Raw genomic sequence first — 22395 nt, forward strand, 5'->3', positions numbered from 1 at the left:
GCGGCGGCTCAGCTGCGGGCTCAGCGAAAATGGGCCAAACTGGCACAAAACAAGCCTCCAGGGCCTCGGCTAACATGTTAACTACTGGGGCAAATGCCCCAGTAGAGTCGAGGAATGCCCCAGTAGTGGTCAGGCTTTGCCCAACCTCCTCAAAATGAGAATATTCAATATTAACGTACATTCTTTCATTCGGGAGCGGTTGAAGACGTTTGTGGCAAGAAATCAGGGGCGGCGGAAGAGGGAGTGCACGGTGTGCAGCTGCACCTTCAATTTCCATCCAAAAACATAGGTGTGCATTGGCAAACATATCTTTTTGCACCCCATAATCCATCTTCGTTCGAAAGAGCGTCAAAAATAATGACGAAATTACTTCGGCCACTTTTTTGGTCAGGTCAAAGGTCAGGTCATGGTGAAGGCCAAATTTCGCCGATTTTCAGGTCGAATATCGACAGTTTACAAGATGTCGACGCATAACTCGGGAACCAATTACAGCTAAAGCACCGCGGAAAAGCGCATTTGATAGCCATATTAGCATGCTTTCTGGTTACGGAGCGAGCGAAGCGAGCGTAGTCTTTCCTAATTCCTTAGATTAACGGAAATTTCTGAGTATGAGCGGCCGGCCGGCCGTGGTCACGCTTTTGCGAGGCTTATATCTCAGCAACCACTTGACCGATTTACACGCTGCAATTTTTGTAGGGTAGCTTGATTCCTTCTACCAAGTATTGGACTATTCCCGATGCATGTGGGTGACCCCTTATGCACGTGCCACGTGCAAAACGAAGAGGTGTCCGTTTTGTAATTGTTGCAATATCTCGGTAACTACTTGGCCGATTGCGCTGAAAGTTGGCATGTAGGTAGGCACCCACTAGGCACTGCATATCCATGTGCCAGAGTTGGGGCGCTGCTGCACGTGCGCACGTGCAGGGGTCGTTTCCAGATTTCGAGAACGGCTCCACCGATTGCGCTCAAATTTGGTACACAGTTAGGGACCGGTTAGTAGGGTGCCGTGCGCAAGTCAGTTGGGACCCATTTTGCACGTGCGCACGTGCAGGGTGCCGCTTCCAGATCTCGAGAACGGCTGGGCCGATTGTGCCCAAATTTGGCACATCGCTAGAGACCGGTTAGTAGGGTGCCGTGCACAAGTCAGTTGGAGGTACCCCCTCGCAATTTCGCACGTGCAAGGCCCACCCTCTCGCTCGCTCCGTTAGTCGCCCCAAAAGGCGTTATACTGGTTATTTCTATTAGATTTGACCTAACGTCAACGGTTTTGCCTGCAAGGGACAAAAACTACCAAAAAAGACTTTTTTTGGAACAGTTTTTCTGCAATAATTTTTGATCCATGCCTTGCACTAGCTTTCTTTTACCGACATCGTGTTCCTCTCGTCAAGACGCATCACATTAGCTACAATTTGACCTTGAAGGTCAACTTGAAAATTCGACCTCAGGTCAAGGTCATGATCTGACCGGAAATTGTCATGATGCATATCAGTCGATCTGCATCGTAGAGCCAAACACATCTAAGGCATTTTCATCGCCCTAGCATTCCTCTTTCAAAAGTTATTCGCGAAAAACTGTTAGATACCATTCGTGAACTGAGATGACCTCAGGGGCATAAATGAGGGTCACGGGTGCTATTTTCATGTTCAGTGTGTCAAAGCCACGTACAGTGTTTTATAGTCTTTAGAATGACTTTCGTCCAAAAAGGTGGTTTTGAATTTTCTCCCATTGACTTATACCTAATAGAGGTCGCAAAATTGAGCTGACCTTAGGTCACCGATATGAAAATTCCGAGATATAAATTTTGTACATGCTGTTGCCCTTATCAATCGCTGAAAGTTTCAAAGCGATCGGTCACACGGTGTAGCTACGGCATACATTGAAACATTTTATGAGGTGAGGTCACTTGAAGTGACCTGGTGACCTGATCTTGAATGACCTTGGTCTGAAATTTTTACAACACGTGTAGAATTGTTGGATGATGGAGCGCCACCGTTTTTGAGATATCCGCGAAAAATCGCAGGAAAAACCACAGGTGTTCAAACCCCCCCCCCCCCAGCACAGGGCGCCAACACACTTTGACGATTTGCCCCAGTAGTCAAAATTCCTTAGCCGAGGCCCTCTCTCTCGAACAAACGACAGATTCTATCTAATCTAACACCAGCCCGTCGGTTGCAACGGGCTGCTGTTCGAATTACCCACAAATGGGTGGGACGATATTTCGGCTGCATACAACAATGCTGCTCGCCACATAGCCATCCCCACGGCGCCAGCGTGGCAGTTTGCACTTTGCAGCGCTATCAGAGCGACTGTGTTTGTGGCACACCAGCTCTGTCAGTCCTCAACCGCTGCTCCGCACGGCGCCTCGCGGTACGAACTGATCCGACCAGCCGCAGCCTGCGCGGTACGCAATGCACCCTTGCTGGTGTTTGACCGTGCTAGGGAGCCTGGCTATGATAGTGGCCGCACAGGTGAGTGCTAAGTTATTCCAATCGATTGAATGTCTGATGATCCATACTGGATACGTCAAAAGCATGATTCCCGTCATTTACTCGCATTTGTATCAAGAGAGCATACGCCTCGGTAACGTAGGTAATGTTATATGACTCGGGTTGTTTCTACAGTACGGAGACCTAATAATTGCATCGTACAATAACCTGCATAACTTCCGCTGCAATGGCCCGTGAACTACTAGGTAGAAACATACAACTCGGGTCACAAGCTCAGTCGCCACCCACTTAAGTCTGCCTTTACCAACCGCGCTGACCGTGTAAACGCATTCGTGGCCTTAGTTTGGACACGACACGTTCACCAGAGAGCCCGGTTACAGGTGGGGAGGGGCGAGCACGCCAAACCGATCGTACCGGACGGTGGTACAGATGACCGAACATGCACCGGCGCCGGACCCGAGGACTGTGGCAGAGGAGCAGAGTCGGCTGAACACTGGACCGCTTCAACACATACGAAGGAGAAGGTGATAATGCACATCGGTGGGGTCAGCGACGATGTCGCAAGGTGGTTTCTAGGCCATGACAGATCAATTTTGTCGATGCTAATGGGCTTCCTTTCAGCACAGCACAGCTATTTCTTTTAGGCTAAGGAAAGGGGGTGCGACTCCCCTTGTCGTTTCGCCCCCCACGCGGAAAGAACGAGGCCTGTGCGCCGTTACAGGATGCAAGACAGTTACAAGACCCAATTCTATAAGGTCTCAGGTTAGTAGGTGACTCTTGAGGTTTGCTAGTATTGAGCACCTGATCGGTTCCAACCGTTCCAACCCATCATTCCCTCAGTTATCACTGAGGACCTCCGGGATTCAAGGGAGCCTGATGCTTTTCCTTTCCATTCCAACTGGTGGGGAGGCCACTACGTCAGCCTTTATTCAGGCAAAAAAAGTATTGTTTTGGGTAAGAAGCATTGATCATATTTGTGATTGTGAACGTGATCTTCCGCTAACATAAATAAATAATTCAACTTTGGTAGGCGCCGTCACCTTCCCAAAATAATATATTTGTTTCCATGTCATATACCTAATAATAATTTTTTAAATAGTTTGCGGGATGTGAACGATAATCTTCATTTCACAATTGGTAACGATTCCTATTGCCTATATAATATTACTCATGCATTTGAATATTTCCATTCAGAAGCCCTATGTCATTGAAATAGCATATTCAAAAGTTTCCTGTGTTTTACCCTCACATCAAGCTTCATTTTCCGAACCTTGAATGAATTTAGAAACACGCGGTGGCGCATTGAATTTTCCCGGGGAGTTTCGCGCGCAGGGTAGTTACTGGGTTCGGGTAGTGGATACCGGCTGTGAGGTCTAGATTTATATATTTTTAAAGAAAGAACCAGTCTTGCTAGCATGGCAGAAGTAATGGAGGTAAGAAAACCATTATGTTATTTGATGAGACGTCGATGCTTTGCCTGGTTTGAGCTGGCATTCCTGCGCCATGAATGTCAACACGTGGTCTCAGTGCGTAGTTCTAATGATATTTGAAATATAGCTTTTTTGTCGAAGTGTTTATTTATTCCATTTTATGATCATATGAGTCTGCATCTTGCTGCGTCCTGACTAGCTGCAAAAATTTATTCTTAATTCATTCTCGTTCTGCTTACAGAGTTTGTTTCTGCTGTTAGGTACTTTGCTTCCATCGATTTTCATCATCAGTTTTTTCCCTGCTGAATCCACATTCCACTGATTTAAAAATATTTCAACCGCATGGGGCATTTATAGTGGAAATATTGCTTTCTGTTCCTGATGGTTTGTTTCAATACTGGCATGGTGATTCGAAGAACAGGTTCCCAATCTGGCAGTCGTAAAGCAGGCGTCACACTTGTTTTTTTTTGTAACCAAGGAGAGGTGCTATACCCAGAGATGCTTTCTAATCAAACCAAACATAACCTAATCAAACCTGACCTGACCCTACCTACAACCTACAGGGCACAGGCTACAAGCTATAACCTACAGTGCCTCTCCTATAACCTACCGTAACCTACAGTAACCTACAGTAACCTACTATATCCTACAGTAACCTAACCTACAGTGCCTCTCCTTGCTTGCAAAAAACAATTATGATGCCTGCTTTGCTACTACCCCAATCCTTTAGGAGTGACAATTTGTGTGTTTAAGTGTTTGTGATTGAAGATTTCCTATGGTTTTGTGATTTTTGGGCATATAAAAATGCTAGCATTGCTGTAATTGCACCTCATAATTCTAGTATTTTTAACATATCTGAGTGAATGAATATTACAGTGGATGGTCATGGTGCTTGTCCTCTCCCAAGTCAGAGGGCTGTTCACGGGCCCTGTGTGCAGTCGGACCGCACACAGCCTCGAAGCTCCGCCCATTGCGTCCCTACGTCAGCCTTCCGTCACCGCACACAGCGATGCTGTGGCCGGCAGTGTTCTAAAATTGGATTTTGGTTGGGTGTGACGATGATGACCAAAAAATCTAGGATGAAAAAAAAACAAGTGAAAACCTATATCACTTTCGCAATAAAGGCGTAACGCTACGCTGGCTGATAATAAACGGGAGTGAACGGAACGCATTAGCGGCTCGCCGAATCGCGATTCCGGCCAAACATGGCCTCAAGAAATAGGTCACAGGTCAAAGGTCATTTGGGTCAGGAATATGAGATTTTCAGAGTAGGTGTCAAATTAATTGACTCGAGGGTCCTGAAAGTTTCGTCGCGATCGGCCGCTTTTTACGCGAGTTATTCTCGAAAAAACGAGGGGGTGGTTCGTTCGACCCCCCCCCCCCCCAACCCCTATACGGGCGAGGGATAATTTATTAAAAAGCTAGGGCCTTCTTAATCCCATCTACCAGCTTCAGAACATGTATTGGGCAGATCTGGGAATACCGTATCTTAAATTTATCCCTTGAGGTGTGCCAAGTTATCCTTTCATTCATCTTGGCTTTCCCTCGGCCGAACGCTTCGTGTTTAACCCTCGCACCGACGGGGGGGCGGATATCCGCCCCCCCCCCCTGAGGTTTTTCGCGAATAGCGGGAAAACCGCGGCGCGTAGCGCCGCGAAATTTGGTATGACTATAACCTCATCAATTTTACACATGGTGTGCAAGTTTGAACCTCCAACCTTTTAAAGGGACCCTCCCACCTTAACATTAGTTTTGAGTTGAGATAGCCAAATTGGTGGCCATGGCCTGAAAATACCGGTTTGGGCATTCACAACATCGAAAAATGCTTTAATTCGGAGATATGGAATTTCAAACTTGCAGTTTTCGGATTCTAAGGGGCTAATGCATTGGTATGCCCCCTTAGAATTTGTGACGTCAGCGGAGATCTAACGATTTTTAAATCTTTTACTAAAACGTTTGGCAGCACGCGGTGGTATATGCTGCTTTGCGCGCAACAAATGCCGCACTTTCAAATAAAGTCGCTAGGAACAGCGGAGATCCCAAAAAGTAAACAAAAGTAAAAGTCTAATATCTTGAAAACCGGTGAATATTTTTCGATGAAATTTGGAAGATATTCATTTTTGCTCTTTCTGAACCGAGCGACATCACTTTCATGCCAATTCATTAACTTTTTTGAAGGTGGGAGGGTCCCTTTAAGGTCAGGTCACCAGGTCACTTTGAATGACCCAACCTCAAGTCACTTTTTTGCAACTTTGTCACCGTGCCAGAGCTACAGTAGATGTCGGAGGCCTTTGAAAGTCGCAGGATATTATTAGGTCATTAGTAGCTACAATTTGTATATCTCGGAATTTTGATATCGGTGACCTAAGGTCAGGTCAATTTCGCGACCTCCCCATTATAAGTCAATGGGGGAAAAATCAACTCCCTGTTTTTACCACTAAAACGGGTCGGAATGGCCCCATATACCATACATGACTTCATATACGATCAACCTTCACTACCTTGAGGTCTGTTTTGCTGTTGGGCAGCTGTGAGGTCATGTGACGTCATCAAAGGTCACCAAAGGTTTTTGGCCAATAACTCCGTACAGGAACAAGATACAGACGCGTGGATGGTCTCTTTGTGTTCAGCTCGTCAAGACACATCGAATGATATACATGATGACCTCGAGGTCACGTGACCTGAGGTCAACCTTTGACCTTGACCTTTCGAGGTCAACATATATATCATTCGATGCGGATTGACGAGAGGATCACGATGATGCCCTTAGTTTGTTCCTATCTTGACTAATTCGAAAGTTATTCGAGAAAAACTCTCCATATCTAGCGCCGCCATTTTGACTTTTTCGACCCCTGTGACGTCATCTTTGACCTGACCTGAAAATGACCTTAGTAAAAATTGTAGATCTTGGCCGTGCGTATCCGATGCCGTTTACCGCTTGTCGCTATCTTGCTTCGTTCTCGAGATCTCAGGGGGGGACGGTCATCCGCCCCCCCCCCCCCCCCGTCGGTGCGAAGTTGGCGCAGACCCCCGTCGGTGCGCGGGTTAAAAACCTTTAGAAACTAATTGAAATAAATAATTGGCGGTAAGATTATTGCAAAGGCATGAGAAATTAACGTAAAATACATCATTACCGGTCTTATAACCTCATTTCGCGTATGAAACCTGCCAGAGTCCACAGAGTTTCATATTCATCCCCAGGGTGTGCCAGGGTGGCGTGTCAGTCATCTTGAACCCCTGCCCGACCCGACGCCTCGAGTTTTAAAGACATCTAAAAACTAATAACGTAAATAATTTGTGGTGAAATTGATATAATATGATCAGAAAAGAACGCAGAATAAATTAGTATCGGTCTCAAAACATTATTTTGCCTATGAAACCAGCCAGAGCCCGCGGAGTTTTAAATTCATCCCTAGGGTGTGCCCAGGGTGGCTTTTCTCATCTTGGACCTCTACCAGGCGCGACGCCTCGAGCTTTAAAGTCCTCTAGAAGCCATTGACGGACATGATTTGTGGCGAAATTAATGCGATAGGATCAGAAATAAACGCAGAATATATTGGCATCGGTCTCAAAACATTATTTTACCTACGAAACCAGCCAGAGCCCGCGGAGTTTTAAATTCATCCCTAGGGTGTGCGCAGGGTGGCTTTTCTCATCTTGGACCTCTGCCAGGCCCGACGCATCGAGCTTTAAAGTCCTCTAGAAGCCATTGACGGACATAATTTGTGGTGAAATTGATACATTAGGATCAGAAATGAATGTAGAATAAGTTGGTACCTGTCTCATACCCCTATTTTGTATATGAAAGAAGTTAGAGCAAATCAAGTTTTAAATTCATCCCTAGGGTGTGCTAGGGTGTGCCCAGCTGACTGCGGGTCCAAAGATGAAAATTTTGTAGGCGTATCCTGCGCAACTTAGTCAAAAGCGAAATGCAGAGGTAGTGTTTAATTTGCGCAAGCAGCGGCTCATCCGTTTTGCGTTGGCAGCAAACCACTAATCATAGTTGTTATGAATATCCAAAAGCATTTATTCAGAACACAAGCCTGGTTTTTACAAGCAGTTGAGGTGATCAAGGTCATTCAACGCATATTTGTTATTAACAGCTGGAAGTGTGCAAGGTTATTTTCTTTCGTTGTCAGTCAGGGTGAGTTGTTGGGTTTGTGGTGCCTTGATTTCGATTTTTTTTTTCATGGAAATTATGTATTATGTAGCAAACCTATAAGTTCTATTCTAACTGTCTATATGGCGCTGCTAGGTATATCTGGTAATCTGGCTGTTAATTGTTGAGCATGAGTTGAGCATTTTTCAAAGATGAAAGAATTCCAATTTACCTGGTTTTGGGGATGAAAATATTTTACCCATTAGGTGTGATTTTCCACCCAAAATTCCCAAAAATGGAACACTGGTGGCCGGTCGGGACTGGCCACAGCGGACCGTCTACCGCACGCAGCCGTGACGTCAGAACCACCTACCCATCCCCTACCCCCACGCCTGCTGGACGCACCGCACACACCGCACGCAGCAGTGTGCGGTGCCCGTGAACACCCCTCAGGAGTATCAAAATTCATCTACCCACCGTCAGTTGGGGAAACTACGAGGAGCCAAACAAAAATTGGATTAGCCATCAACGGCTGGTGTGGGCGGGGCGATGACCATATATGGTCATAAAATCAGACAACTTCATCTTTTCAATGCATCCTAGCATTCAAATGAAAAGATAAGGCATAAGAATGTTTTTAACCACACAAGACCCACACTCACTCGGTGCACAATTAACTGGCGGCTCTAGATCGCAGAGTTACAACACAAGGTCAATTAGTGATGGGCAAATATGGCGGATTGAAACAGATGCGCCAAAAAATGTAAGCAGTACCGTGGTTTAAAAATTTCATTATTTTTATTATTTTGTTTATAGTTTTTCTAATTGTGGTTAAGTTATTATTTTACAATTAAATATCTTTGTTTATTGTAATTAAATTAAATCTATTAACAATTTTCTTTCAAAAAACCAATCCATTTATTGAATGGCCAGCTGATTGTGATGCCCAGAACCTGCAGAAAAGCCTTTTTCCTATCGCCATTTTCCAGTCTATTCGCCGAATTTAATCAAATCACGCTAATTCCTAGTGGAGAATGGAAGCCTTTTCTCTCCAATAAGTGGACGCAATACCGCAAGTACCGGCTTGTTATACCGTTTTTCACCCTTAGTAGTGGGGGCTGTATTCATGCCCATATATGGTCATCAAAAGTCCATTTATTGACCAATCAATTTTTTTACTTTCGCCTCGTAGTTTCCCCAACTGCAGTAGCATTACCTAAATTGCAGTGACTTGGTCATGCAATACGCTGCTGAGTGTGATGCCACTGTCTTCTCTCAGCCACCATTCCTCTTATCATGATTGATGAATATGCCAAGGTTGACAGAGCTCTCATCAGCATTTCAGATCCTGTTTGACCCTGCCAAGCATCAGTCTTGTTGTTTTTGTTCTTTCATAATGCCTTACATTACTTACTGTGTTGAATTGTGTAGGTAATTGTTTTTGTTCTTCGCAGGTTGTAAATGCTGATGCTGCGGCTGGAGATGCTGAGCTCCTCAAAGCCAAGAAGGATGAAAAGGTTTCACCAGAAGAGATGACTTCCAAGGACTACTACTTTGACTCTTATGCCCACTTTGGCATCCATGAGGTAAGTCATGAGAGAATTAGCAAATTTAGCACATTTTGCTGCTTAGTGCTTTTATGACCATGACTTACTGGTTAGACATAATGAGTATGTATGCTTATAGGTACCACTCCTTGTGATGATTGATGTCCTTTAGTTCAGGTGCGATATCTAACCAGTAGTTGAAAAGAAATTGATGAACTGAGCAGGACATGTCAGGGTTGATATTTGCCAGATTTTTTGCATGGGCACCTACTGTCTGGTTAGCCTTTCAGTGAGACACAATTAGGTTATGTTCTGGGGCTGCACTTGAAGTAGTTTGATTTTCTCTTATAATTTTGTTATTGTGAATGTCAGGAAAAAGAATACCAGAAAAATCAAACTATTTGTAGGTAACTTTGTATAAATCATGTTTTGAGCACTATTGATTCAAAAAAGGTACCGAGATACCAGGCAGCTCTATATTGCTGCAGCATTCCAAAATTGTATTTTGGCTGCGTGTGCCAGCAGCAATAATTGCTGCCACAATTTGTGTGCTTTTTTGAAAAAAAAAAAATGATGTCACCTAGCAGACATGTGCTTGGATCCGGAAAAATGGATCTGAGATCCGATCCCATGGATCACGATCCGAGATCCATTCAGATCATAGATCCAACCCCTCAATTTTGTCGAGAGATCTACTGGGATCATAGATCTGACCCTTCAATTTGTCGCTAGATCCACTCGGATCATAGATCTGGCTCCCCAATTTTGTCGTGAGATCCATTGGGATCATAGCTCATAGGTGCTCAAAATGTTAACAACTTTCTTTCATAAGAAGTTATGAATACCAAAGTATGGTTAGAAACAAACAATCTTATACAAAGGCATATTAGTAAAGGCATCCAGTTACATTATACAGAATACAAAATAAAGGAGGCTCATGACGGTCACAATTTGAGAGAATTGAGTGACATGAAGATTGTTCACAGTTCACATACCAACAGAAAAGTTTGCATTAACAATTAACATAGAGGTAAGTCAAAGTAATGACTAATGAACAATACATAACTAGGTAACTACCACATCACAATTCATGTTAGAATCTACATAATGCTATTGATAAGACAATCTTGCATTAGACAACCATGAGGCTTTCCAGTTTCCAGCTACCACAATTGATTGATAAACAATAAAAGATGATACTGACACATGTGGCTTGGTTAGGTAAAGGTATTTCAATCTATTGAAAGAAATATTTGATAAAATAAACTGAGATATAAACAAAAGTATAAAAACATTCAACAGCCTGCGGAAGCGATGGGAAGCGAAATATCAATTGTAATGGCCTCGGATATTTACCGTAAAATGATTATTCAGTATCTAAATAGAACTCGTGACGTCATTTCAAATAACAAATGAGCTAGGCGTTCTACCTTCGAGTATAATGAAAATAAATAAAAAATCAAACTGGAAATTCAAAAGTCTGGAGTTTTTTTTTTAAAGAATGTTCATTTTATCTGCCTCACATAATTTTACGATACGATTGTTTGTGCATATCATCTTTGTAGCGTTACATTTAATGACGTAAACGTAAGCTGAAATGGTTTTACATGGCCCTGAGCGGTGTGCGCCTTGCATCTTTATTTTATTCACTTTTCTAAAGAATAACAATATCTTACGTCATTAGTTTAAAGGGCCTATTACGGGGAATCTTTTGGAATCATTACGGTTTTGGTCAAATTAAGATTTTTCATTGGTCAAACGATAATGACGTAATAAAACCATATTACCAAAACGTGAACTGTGAATTTCGTTTGTCTTTTTTTTTTTGGAGGCTCTCTCATAACAAAAGCACAGCGTGGCACCACACGTGGCACGATGCCAAAAGTAGGTAATCTGAAGAAGTTGATGCCATTTTTGAACTTGTAATTTTATTAGGTTGTAGAATATTAAGTATTAGAGGTTGGTTGCTATTCTTACTAAATCGAAATTGTGTTGCACATACTAATAGCTCATCGAACATTCTGGATTGGGATTTCATACCTGGCAGAAGTAGATTGCTGGATTATTTTTAACAAAACTGACCTATTTGGCTTCCAGGTTTGATTTCCTAACATCTGTCCATAGGCGGCAGAACAGGGGGGGGGGGGGTGGCACCAGGGTACAGTGCCCCCCATAGATTTTGGCATTTTAACATTAGCCCTACTGGCGTTGCATGGAAAGAATGGGACCAAAATGAAAATCTGCAGTGCCCTGCTGCCACTGCATCTGTCTGTACTGTTTGTTCATTGAATTTAAGTGGCTGTAGCTTGTTGATAAGATTGTCATCAGTGCTGTCATGAAAAAGTTACAATTGGTCACAAAAAGTAGCAATATGCAATATGCATGTTCTTGGTTTATTTTAAACGTAGTACAAATGTTGTTTATTTAAATTCAAATTTAATGATGATACCTAATGATTACAGGTGGTCTTAACCAATAACCATGTCCACAAGTGATAATTCTCAATTGTATTGCACTGTAAGGTTTATGTAGGATAAGGGTTTCATTGGCTACATGTCGTGAGATCCATACAGATCATAGGTCCTCCACAAATTTTTGCCCGCTGGATCCACAGAGATCATAGATCCGACCCCTAAATTTTGTCGAGAGATCCATTCGGATCATAGATCCAACCCCTGAATTTTGTCGAGAGATCCACTCGGATCATAGATCCAACCCCTCTATTTTGTCGAGAGATCCACTGAGATCATAGATCCAGCTCTCGGATCCAAGCACATGTCTGTCACCTAGCCTAGGGGACAATGTCTTTTTCTTCTGCACAAAATTGTCTTTATTTGGACTTTTCGGGATGGACGGATTTGTCCTACTGCCTTGCTTCTACCGCATCCACCGTACTTTGTACAAACATTTTATCAAGCGGACACGTCCTCTGCTGCTCCCTACCGAGCGGCTGCACCTCGCTACCTGTAACATTCCGATGCAGAGAGGATCAGTTCAATGCACCCCACTGCAGCTGGCACTGTGACACAGCACACCATGTCGGCCGCAGGACCGGCCGGAAACGTACCGGTGCGACCCGGCCGGGGGTGTTAGAGCGGGGGGAGGGAGGAGGGAATTCGAGGGGAGTTGGGTGACAGTTGCAGTGCTGTCTAGTGACCCAGAACACAGGGCACATAGCTGACATAACACAGGGCCTCAGCTTGGACCGCGATTGTGAAAAAGATTTGACCTTTTTTTCTTTTCTTTTTTCGAAGGTTGTTTAAAGTTCTACTTGTCTTCCGCTGAAAAACCTGAGATCGATTAACTGAGATAATAAATCATTCATGTAACATTGCTCTTATTTTTTCACATTTAAATGATCTTTGACTGCATGCAAATACATGAAATTAATAATATTACAACTGGATGACCATGGGTGTCTTCAGTCTTACTTGGGACTAATCACTTGTTTTATGCAGGGAGAATGGCCCTCTCAAATAATGCGCTCGTTATCCAAACTGCATGTGATCTGTCCCACAGCTGTCCCATTCACTCCTCTTCACCTCATCATTTCCCGTTGGAACCGTCCAACACAGCTTATCTCTCTCACACCCTCTTTCCCCCGACCCGCAGGAGATGCTGAAGGACGAGGTGCGCACGCTAACCTACCGCAACTCGATGTACCACAACCGGCACCTCTTCAAGGACAAGGTTGTGCTGGACGTCGGCTGCGGCACCGGCATCCTCTCCATGTTCGCCGCTAAGGCAGGCGCCAAAAAGGTCATCGGCGTCGACTGCTCCAACATCGTCGACCACGCCAAGACCATCGTCAAGGCCAACAAACTCGACCACAGTACGTGCTGGAGGCGACAGGAAGTGGGTTAGATGTGGAAGAAGGATAGTCGCTGTATCAGTTTTGGTATTTCGGAGATCGATTTAGAGTTTGATATGACGTGACGGTCCTGTCGTGATAAATGATACGCCGGGCCCGGCCATTGGCCTATGTAATTTGTGGAGGTGACGTTGTATTTGATAAATTACTATCTATTCCTGGTATCGCATACAGCTTTGATCCTTCTTTTAAATAATTCACGGTTCGATGGTCTTACGTTCATTTTGCTTGAGTAATACGCCTTGCCTGCCCGTGGAAATTTGCAATGAATTGATTCGATCCACCCTAACGTGGTTTTACGTAACATAGCTTACGTAAGTTTGTGTTATCTTTATTGACGATTAATGATCAACGGTCGTACTTTTTGTTGCTTTTTCCGAACTTGAGATAAGATTTAAAAGCTCCTCTCCTAAAATGGCTCGGTTCTCTCGACTTTTTAGGCCGATCGTCGATTTCTCTGTCGATTAATCCCACGCATGTTATCCCTCCAGTCGTTGAGATAATGAAGGGTAAGATGGAGGAGATCACCCTGCCGGTGGAGAAGGTGGACATCATCATCAGCGAGTGGATGGGCTACTGCCTCTTCTACGAGTCCATGTTGGACACGGTGCTGTACGCCCGCGACAAGTACCTGGCCAAGGACGGCATGCTCTTCCCCGACCGCGCCACACTCTTCATCACAGCCATCGAGGTGAGCTCTATCGCTACCGACGCTCTCACTCATAAAATAAACACGTTTAGACATGTGGCTCCGTAATTACGAGCAATTGGAGCTTACTACAAGTGGTGTTACTTGACATCTCATCTAGTATGCAGTCAACTCATCGGATGAATGTGACAAATTAGGTACCGTCTGATTGATAGTACCTAATGTGTCACATTTATCCTATGAGTTGACTGCATACCAGATGAGGTGGACGTCATTCGTATCGCTTACCCCCGTTGCTACCTTCCCACAGGATCGGCAGTACAAGGACGACAAAATCAACTGGTGGGACGACGTGTACGGGTTCGACATGAGCTGCATCCGAGAGGTGGCCGTCTCAGAGCCGCTGGTCGACGTGGTCGACCACAAACAGGTCGGTATAGCCCTCGGCTGTCGGCTGCGGATGGTTCTATATCCTGGTCACGCACTGCACGGTATACGGGCTACGTGCTGGCCAGGATGGAGACATTTCGGGCTGGGGGCGAAATGACCACGCAGTTGATCTAATACGCCAATAAATAAACTCAACAGCAAACAAACATCGAGCTTATTAGCGCGACAGTAAGACTGATCAAATAAATATTATGGCGTTTTAAGTCGTAGGTATGTACGAGCTATGAAGAATACTAAAATCGTACGAACGTTTAGAAAACTATTGCTGACTTTGGTGCTCCGATCTTCGGCGGATTTGAGATCGATTGACTTACTGCGTTGCCCACGTCCCTGCCTTTGCCTTTGGGCATAGTGCGCTTAGCAGCCTGTCTTTAGACTTCAAGTCGCCGATCAGTAAGACCCAAGACTGCAATCTGCCGGATAGTGCAGTACCGGCGAGTTTTTATTGTTCGATCGTGGTACCTGTCCGTGCTGGATATATCCCAGTAGGCATCATCCGAGCGGTATTGGCGAGCGGCGCGCTCCCTCGGTGTCTGTATATCCGCCAGTAAGTGGCCGCCCTCGAGCCGCCGGGGCCGCCCGCGAGCCGCCGTCTGTGCGCGGGCGGCCGGCGGCGGCGATCAGCCGTGACAGGCGGCCGATGCCCGTCAGACCCTCCGCCGCCCCAGAGAGCGTATCTCGGCGGTCCAGAGTCGGCACACATGGCAGCAGGTCTCTGGAGACCGCCGCCCGTCTCGGCACGCCGGTGTGGGTTTTCTGCCGAGGCCGACCGTCCGATCCCCTATTGGCAGAGGCGCCACGACGAGCCGCACTCGGGAGACAAAAACCTGAGTGGCGTGCGCCCGACGGACGATTTTTTGCCGATTGGGGATGCTGACTGAGAATTGTGTTGTAAATCTGTGTTGGGAGAGTTTATTAGACGGGTGTTTATTTCGGTTTGCGTGCGATAGTCTTATTGGGATAAGACTGCGCAGTTTCGATGCAATAAAACCACTGGGGTTGCGAGGATCGGTCAGGTTTGACGTTTCTTGGATCATGTATAGCTCCAATATTACCTTGACAGAACAGAACCTCATGTAGCTGTGCTATATTCGAAATATTCTTGCGTAACTTTTTTCTTCAGTCCAAAAGTCAATCTGATACGCTTCCCAGTGTCCGTACGATAAATTTGGCTTGCCTCCCATCTTTATTACATGGCCGTTTTACTTAGTTTGGAAATACTATTTTAGCTGCCAATTTCTCGGCAAAACACCTCAGTTTTATCAGACTATTGCATACCTAGCTGCTCCCCCTTCGCGCGCAGTAGGTTGCGTAAGACCTTTATCGCTCCTCTCCTGAACGAATTCCCCCCCCCCCCCGGTCTCTAACATCCACTCTGACTTTGCCCTCTGCTTTTTCTCTTAGCCTCTACCGTGCCTTCGACCACCATGCTACCTTTCGCTCCTACTGTGTCTCTGACCTCTGTTCTATCTCTGACCTCCGCCCTGACCTCCTTCGGCAGGTGGTGACCAACTCGTGTCTGCTGAAGGAGGTGGACCTGGCCACCATCACCAAGGAGGAGCTGGCCTTCTCCGCTCCCTTCAGCCTCCAGGTCCGCCGCAACGACTACGTCCAGGCCTTCGTCACCTACTTCAACGTCGAGTTCACCAAGTGTCACAAACGCGTCGGATTCAGCACAGGTAAGCTGCGCATGCAGGACGCTGTAGATGTGCGACAGTTGGGCAGTCATCGTTACACGGTTTTATCGACTTTCAGAATATCTCGGTATGTGATCAATCGTTACATTGTCCGTAAAGCAGAGCTCTGTCTGCGTGTGTTGTGTCCCGTTACCCGGGCAGTCGGCCGTATGCATAGGTCGGCGTTCGGAGGAGTCATTAGGCGCGGCTTATTGTCGGAGTGCCGCCGCCCGCCGGACGGTATGGTTATTGCTCATCTGGGGCCGCTGTTTGCCGGTGTTGCCGTGACCGCGGCCGGCCGGTGTGGGCAGCGGTTGGCGGAGGGGAGGGGCAGACTGATTCCCCGACCCGGTCCCCGATGGCTCGTCAGAATCTGCTCGGTCCGCGCCGACCGCCTTATACCGGCAGAGGCGGTGTTTTCGGTGGGATAGTTAGCGTTGTCCAGGGAACATAAGCTGGCCAGCCGTGATCGTGTGTACAAGTGCCCTTTTGACGTTGGGTGTTATATATTTATGTGGTGTATATATCTCAGAAGCATGGCAAATCCGACACGAGAGGCATAGAACGCAGCTTATACGAGCGTCATGGTGCTTATGACATGTGATAGGATCTTGATTTCCAAAAGTTACAGTAATGAACAAGTGTGAGCTCTGTATGCACCTATATACCTAAAGCCCTCAGCTGAAGACGTCACATCTGACGTCACCAATAACTAATCCTAGCCCCTCACAATACACTGGCCGGGCAACAATTTGGCATGTTTTTTATATAAAGTTCCTCCTTAAAAGTTCCTCCAGTATATACCTTCCGTTGCTGGACGTACCCCACTGATGAACCCATTGTGACACTTGACGTCTGTTGTATTTGTGATGACCCCGTCCAGGGTCCCGTTTGTAACATATCTCAGTGTTGCATGTGTTATGTGCCAGCGTTAGGATGCTTTCTGTTTACTACCGCTGTCTTCATGTGACTGGAAAGTCATACCTGTGGAAATTGATATGATCAGCGCCCGTCCATAAGAGCGTTGTTCCATAGTTGTCCAGTATCCAGTGTCATAAGAAGGATATGGAAAATTTTGTATGTGTGGACACCGCACAATTCATCCCTAATGTCAACCCTCACCATGTCTATAACTGATTGTCGCTCCCAACATATAACTGATTGTCGCTTCCAACAGGTGTGATTTTCCAGTGCGCCCCTCCCGCCCGTGCGCCCTCCTCCGCCTATAGGGGAGTCGCCAGCTGACTGCGTCCCGTTCTGACCTTACAGCGCCGGCGGCGGCCTACACCCATTGGAAGCAGACAGTGTTTTATATAGACGATACCATAACAGCCAAGGTTGGCGAGACGATCGAGGGAGTGTTCTCGTGCTCGCCGAATCCGCGTAACAACGTGAGTACCGGGCGCCGTCGCCGCGACCCTGACCCGGCCGCCTGACCTGACCCTCAGCGCCGGAGGCGCGCTACACCCACTGGAAGCAGACGGTTTTCTACACGTCCGATTACCTAACGTGCAAAGTGGGCGAGACCATCGACGGTGTGTTCTCCATGAAGCCCAACGCTAGGAATAATGTGAGTGACCGGTGGCGAGCTGTGTCGGTGGAGGAGTGAGGGCGACCGACGTAGGTGGTGGCCCCCCAGGGACCGGTCAGCCGAGGGAGGGACGAGCGACGGTGACGGTCTATGCCTCCCCCGGGACGGGGGTGAGACTGGACGGACGGTGGGACGGTGGGCAAGGAGGGACAAAGTATGGAACGATTGTCTCTGTTAGCTCAGGGGCGGCGCGGAAAACGTTATTGCGAACAGCCGCATCCGTGCGGTTCTGTTTCAGTTAATTTTCATTTCATTCTAGCACCATTGGGGGACATGACTCAGATCACTTTCGGGGCCATTCATACACGAGTCATATTTTCATTTTCCTGGAAAGTCATGACCAATTCTAGAGCAAGGGAAGGAGTAACGAAATTGAAATATAATTCGGCTACACATGCCGTAAATGAATCACTTTAAATTCCATTCTGATCTCGGATTGCCCTGCTCCTACCGAAGATTTATGAGAGCTCATTGTTCATCAGTTATCCCTATGTATGCCTACAGAAATACAGAAACTGATGTCCAGGAGAGAAAATTAGGCACCATCTGTATGTAATTTTGATGTAGTTCTGCAATTTTGTTTCTGAACCTGGGATGAACTAATAGTTTAGATGAACTTCCTGAGATTGTCTAGAGTACTTAATCTGGACATGAACTCGTTTCCGGTACATTGAGGCGGCTGGCGTCGAGTGAACAATGAACGTGGTCATCTTTCATGGGGGCGCAGGATATAACCGTTCAAGAGGATTTCCTCTGAATATTGCCGATTATTTTCGGCGTATGCTTGAACAAGTGTTGACGTTTTTTACTTTGATTTCGAGATCCAACTTATTTCTTTGCCCCGGACTGAATTATCATGAAGGTTATTTGAAAAAAGCCCTCCCCTTTAACCAAGCAGTCGGCGACATTGGGAAATTCGGTGTTTTGTGGCGATGCTTTGCAAGAATTTGTGAGCGCAGTCAGGTTTCACGGCGCCTGTATAGCTCTGTGTCGCTCTGAACAGCAGAGGTCATTTAGCTTATTTTCTCGCGAGGCGGCACCATTTTCCGTTTCTGGCCGTCGGTTTGTGTGACCGTAGCGCGTGGCTCGCCCATTTCCGCTTGAGACAGCTTTGTCTTTGTCTGTGGTTGGCAAATGTCATTACGGGCGACGGCTGAGGTCCTCTGCAAAATGTGGCCGCGCCTGCCCAATGATTTCCCTGTGGGACGCTGGCGCGACTTGCGCCCATTCTGTTCGGACGGCCACATTACGTCCATTCGAAACACAAACTCGGATACCGTGTACGATCCTCGCGCTGGCAGATATGCCCGCCGGCGATGTTCGGTCCGAGACAGTTTTGTGTTCGGCTGTCCGCGAGCCAAGGGTCGTTCGGGGCCCGCCGATGGCCGCTTGGTGAGCTGAATGGACATTGCAGATGTTAAACCAAACTATGTTCAGTCTCAAGTGCGCTGAAAGGCCATGAGTGGAACGCCGTGTCAGGGAACGCGAATTCCTTCCCGGCAAGTTTCCAGCTGTTGGTGAAGTCTGACTTCTATGTCAGTAGGCGGAACTATGGTCATGAGTACCCAAATATAGGAACGTTCCCATTTTTGGGAACGGAGTTCCCAAATATGGGAACGGGCGTTCCCATTTATGAGAACGGAAGGCAATTTTTCGGCCGTTCGCCCACTAAAACTCAAAAGTGCATCACGTCTCAAAAAAGTGCACGCTGATTTAAGTATCTACTAAATCTCCATAAAGTTGTCTTTAATCTGACCGTGGAACAAGGAAATTGACCGTGGAATGATATTTTTAATGATTTTTTAAAAATGACAGAATGGTGGAAATATGGGTTATACGACATTTAACATGCAATTTTAAGGAAAATGAAGCATTTTTTACATTTTGAGGTCAAGTATAATAATTTTCGCCTGGTTATGAAGTTTCATTCTAGCGACACCAGATGCTGACATATGCAAGCGAACACGCGGACAGTCCCGAGGTAATATTGTTGACTTTTGGTGTCGGGGCGATCGACCGCGTGGAACGTCAGTGATTTTACCGAACTACTGTTGTAAACTCAGTTTCAGTGGTTTAAAATCATTCAGCTGTATTTTATCAGCCCTGAAAGACATATTTTATTTGGATGCTAGCTGTTTAGCGTTGTTTTATAAGCAGCGTCATGAGCGTGGTTTTTGTCTTCGGCGTTTCTAAGCATGATCGTTTGGGGGAATTTCTCTGATATAGGTCGCTCTGTGTGGCTTATTTATAATTTTTATGCTGATTTCGATCATACCTCGTGCCCATCCTACCAGGCCTTTTGCCACTTACACTCATTAAGAAAGGAAAAAACTAGATTTTCATTGGGACTAGGTGTTTTGAGGGTGTAACATATTCAGCGTTCCCATTTTTGGATACTTCTTGTGCTCGTCAACTCTCGGTGATTAGCAGACAGGTGCTTGACATGTCTCCACCCTCGGCGCGGACGGTGGATATAGGTATGGAAGACCTTGTTGAACATCGCTGAGCGTTGTGGATTACGTAATCCTGCAGAGGGGGGCGTGCCCGCTGCGAGATCGACGGGAATAAAAGCGCAGAAGACCGGGCGAAACATGCAACGGTCTTGCGGGAAAGGTCATCTGATGATTGTTGCGTTAACAATAATTTGCGGCGTTGGACGTGATGCTTGTTAATGAAAAGAGCCCCTGAAAGGCTTCGGTGAAATCGTTCCCAATTTTGGGTACGCCGTTCCCATAATAAGGAACGCTTGCAGCGCCAGTGTACGAGAGCGTTCCCAAATTTGGGCTCGCGGCCCGGGTGATGGACTGCTTTAGAAATAGGGGAACGATTTGAAACTACGATGGGCCTTACAATATCAAACTCTTTCCCAACAATATTGAGACAACTATCAGGCGGTTCACGATTGTTTTATATTTTTTGGACGTCATTTAAGAGTTCTTTTTCTTGTTTTAAATAATGCCTACATGGCGTTCCCATATTTGGGTTTATCGTTCCCAAACATGGGAACGAAAATGCGTTCCCGAAAATGGGTACGCTTGACCATAGTTCCGCCTACTGATGTCAGTGTATGCGACGGACAGTAGACAGCGCATTGCGTGATAGCTGAGTGCTGACCCTGACCCTGACCTGAACTAACCGCCGGGACAAGTCATTAATATTTGGTCTGGTAGCCGAATCCATAGACGTCCTATGTGACAGGTGTAGTCCCGCCTCTGTGAACCCGAGCGAGTCGCCAACCGAACTCAGGGGGTATCCTGGCTCGGTCGCCGGCCCCTAGGGTGGCTGTCGTTGTGAGAGATCAAAGCTGCGTATTCGTGGTTGGTTGAGTCATCGAATCAACCTTACCAATCGACTAATGATAAATTCATGAGCGCCTGATGAATTGGCAGGGCAGATTAAGTGTGTTGAAACGTTAGCAATACCGGTTGCTTTTGCTGACATTGCAGCTGATCTTTTCTTATTAGATGGCCGGCCATTTTCGCTGCCTGCCTGGTTTTAAATTTGCCTCCGCCGTATGCATTCGCCGGTCATAATGTCATTGTTGACGTGTAGCTTTCAACAACCATCCTTGTCTGTTATCTCCCATAATTCACGGAAATTTTCGTATTCGGCTAGCTCTGAGATTCGCTAAACTCGCCGGCTGAGCACGAGCAGCCAGCTTCTTTTCCACCTGCGTTTGACCGCTAGCCCCGATCTTTCTGTCATTTATTCGCGAATGTTCCCCCTGTCACCCGCCTTCACCTGTCCGTCGCACGTCTGTAGTGTTTTAACGCTGCTCCGCCGTTGTTCTCAGCGTGACCTGGACTTCAACATCAGCCTAGAGTTCCACGGAGAGCTGTGCACCGTCAAGGACAACAGGAGCTACAAAATGCGCTAAGGACACTTAGGTGAGACCATGGTGATATGTGAGCACGACATCCGGGCTATTTCGTGGTTCATTGTTTCATTTACTTGTGATAAATGCAGGGCACAAATAGCTGCTTACTACTGGCATAAAAATAAATACGACTGTTGGACATGCGTAAGAACTTGTGAAGCGTATGGAGGGAATTAAGCCCATAGGTTCGGCTAACAGATATATCCTCCCGTCACAGAGGACTTCCAGTCGCGGTGCGCGCCGCCCGGTCCGCCGACGTTCCGGCCGTCGTCGCCCCGCAGCGAGCAGCCAGAAGCGCGGGCGTCACACGGCAGTCGCAGCTCCGACCGGCCCCGAGCGGCGCGAACGCTTTTGAAACGTGTACTTGGACCGTCGTGGATGTATGGGGACAACCGACCCCTGAAACGATACGTTCCTCTCTGGCGTCGGTCGACTTTGGACGGATTTTCTCTCGCTGGCCGCCCTGTGTACGGTCCTCGCTGACATGTCAGACGGTTGTCGCGCTGTTGATGGTTCGGTCCGCGGCAGTCCCGCCGCTGACTGGCGGTGAGGCGGCAGCGGCCGGGCCCGCCGCTGGCGCGCGCACTAGTTACGGGTCGCCACGGCCCGCCTGCTGTGATGTAGTTCCGCACAGTCCGCGCGTCCCGCCCGACCGCACTCCGGCCCCCCATTCGGCGGCGGCCGCGCGCTGGGCCGCCGCATACTATGTGCTCGTGCTTTCGTCATCAATAAACCCATAAAGTAGACGCGCTTGTGTA

General features: G+C 46.7%; 1 protein-coding gene across 2 annotated transcripts; it reads left to right on the plus strand.

Moving 5' to 3' along the window:
* Positions 1-3713: 3713 nt before the first annotated feature.
* LOC122389919 (protein arginine N-methyltransferase 1-like) lies at positions 3714-22383 on the plus strand. 2 transcript variants are annotated; one of them, XM_043382415.1, is made up of 9 exons: positions 3714-3880; positions 9431-9562; positions 13136-13355; positions 13886-14085; positions 14354-14473; positions 15995-16172; positions 17618-17739; positions 21554-21647; positions 21855-22383. In XM_043382415.1, the coding sequence occupies exons 1-8, from the start codon at positions 3863-3865 to the stop codon at positions 21635-21637; spliced, it is 1074 nt and encodes a 357-aa protein (XP_043238350.1). In that variant the 5' UTR covers positions 3714-3862; the 3' UTR covers positions 21638-21647; positions 21855-22383. The 2 variants fall into 2 exon arrangements, with proteins under 2 accessions (XP_043238350.1, XP_043238351.1); XM_043382416.1 differs by lacking the exon at positions 17618-17739 and adding an exon at positions 17439-17560 and having other exon boundaries at positions 3725-3880.
* The last annotated feature ends 12 nt before the right edge of the window (positions 22384-22395 follow it).

This window comes from Amphibalanus amphitrite, unplaced genomic scaffold (genome assembly GCF_019059575.1).
Source record: "Amphibalanus amphitrite isolate SeventyFive unplaced genomic scaffold, NRLGWU_Aamphi_draft 000376F_arrow, whole genome shotgun sequence".
Lineage (NCBI taxonomy): Eukaryota > Metazoa > Arthropoda > Thecostraca > Balanomorpha > Balanidae > Amphibalanus > Amphibalanus amphitrite.

Excerpts from the sequence above, each read along its gene's own strand:
- LOC122389919 (XM_043382415.1), top strand. Across the intron at positions 9,563-13,135 it reads CCCACTTTGGCATCCATGAG|GAGATGCTGAAGGACGAGGT; the intron begins GTAAGTCATGAG and ends CCCGACCCGCAG. Across the intron at positions 13,356-13,885 it reads GGCCAACAAACTCGACCACA|TCGTTGAGATAATGAAGGGT; the intron begins GTACGTGCTGGA and ends TTATCCCTCCAG.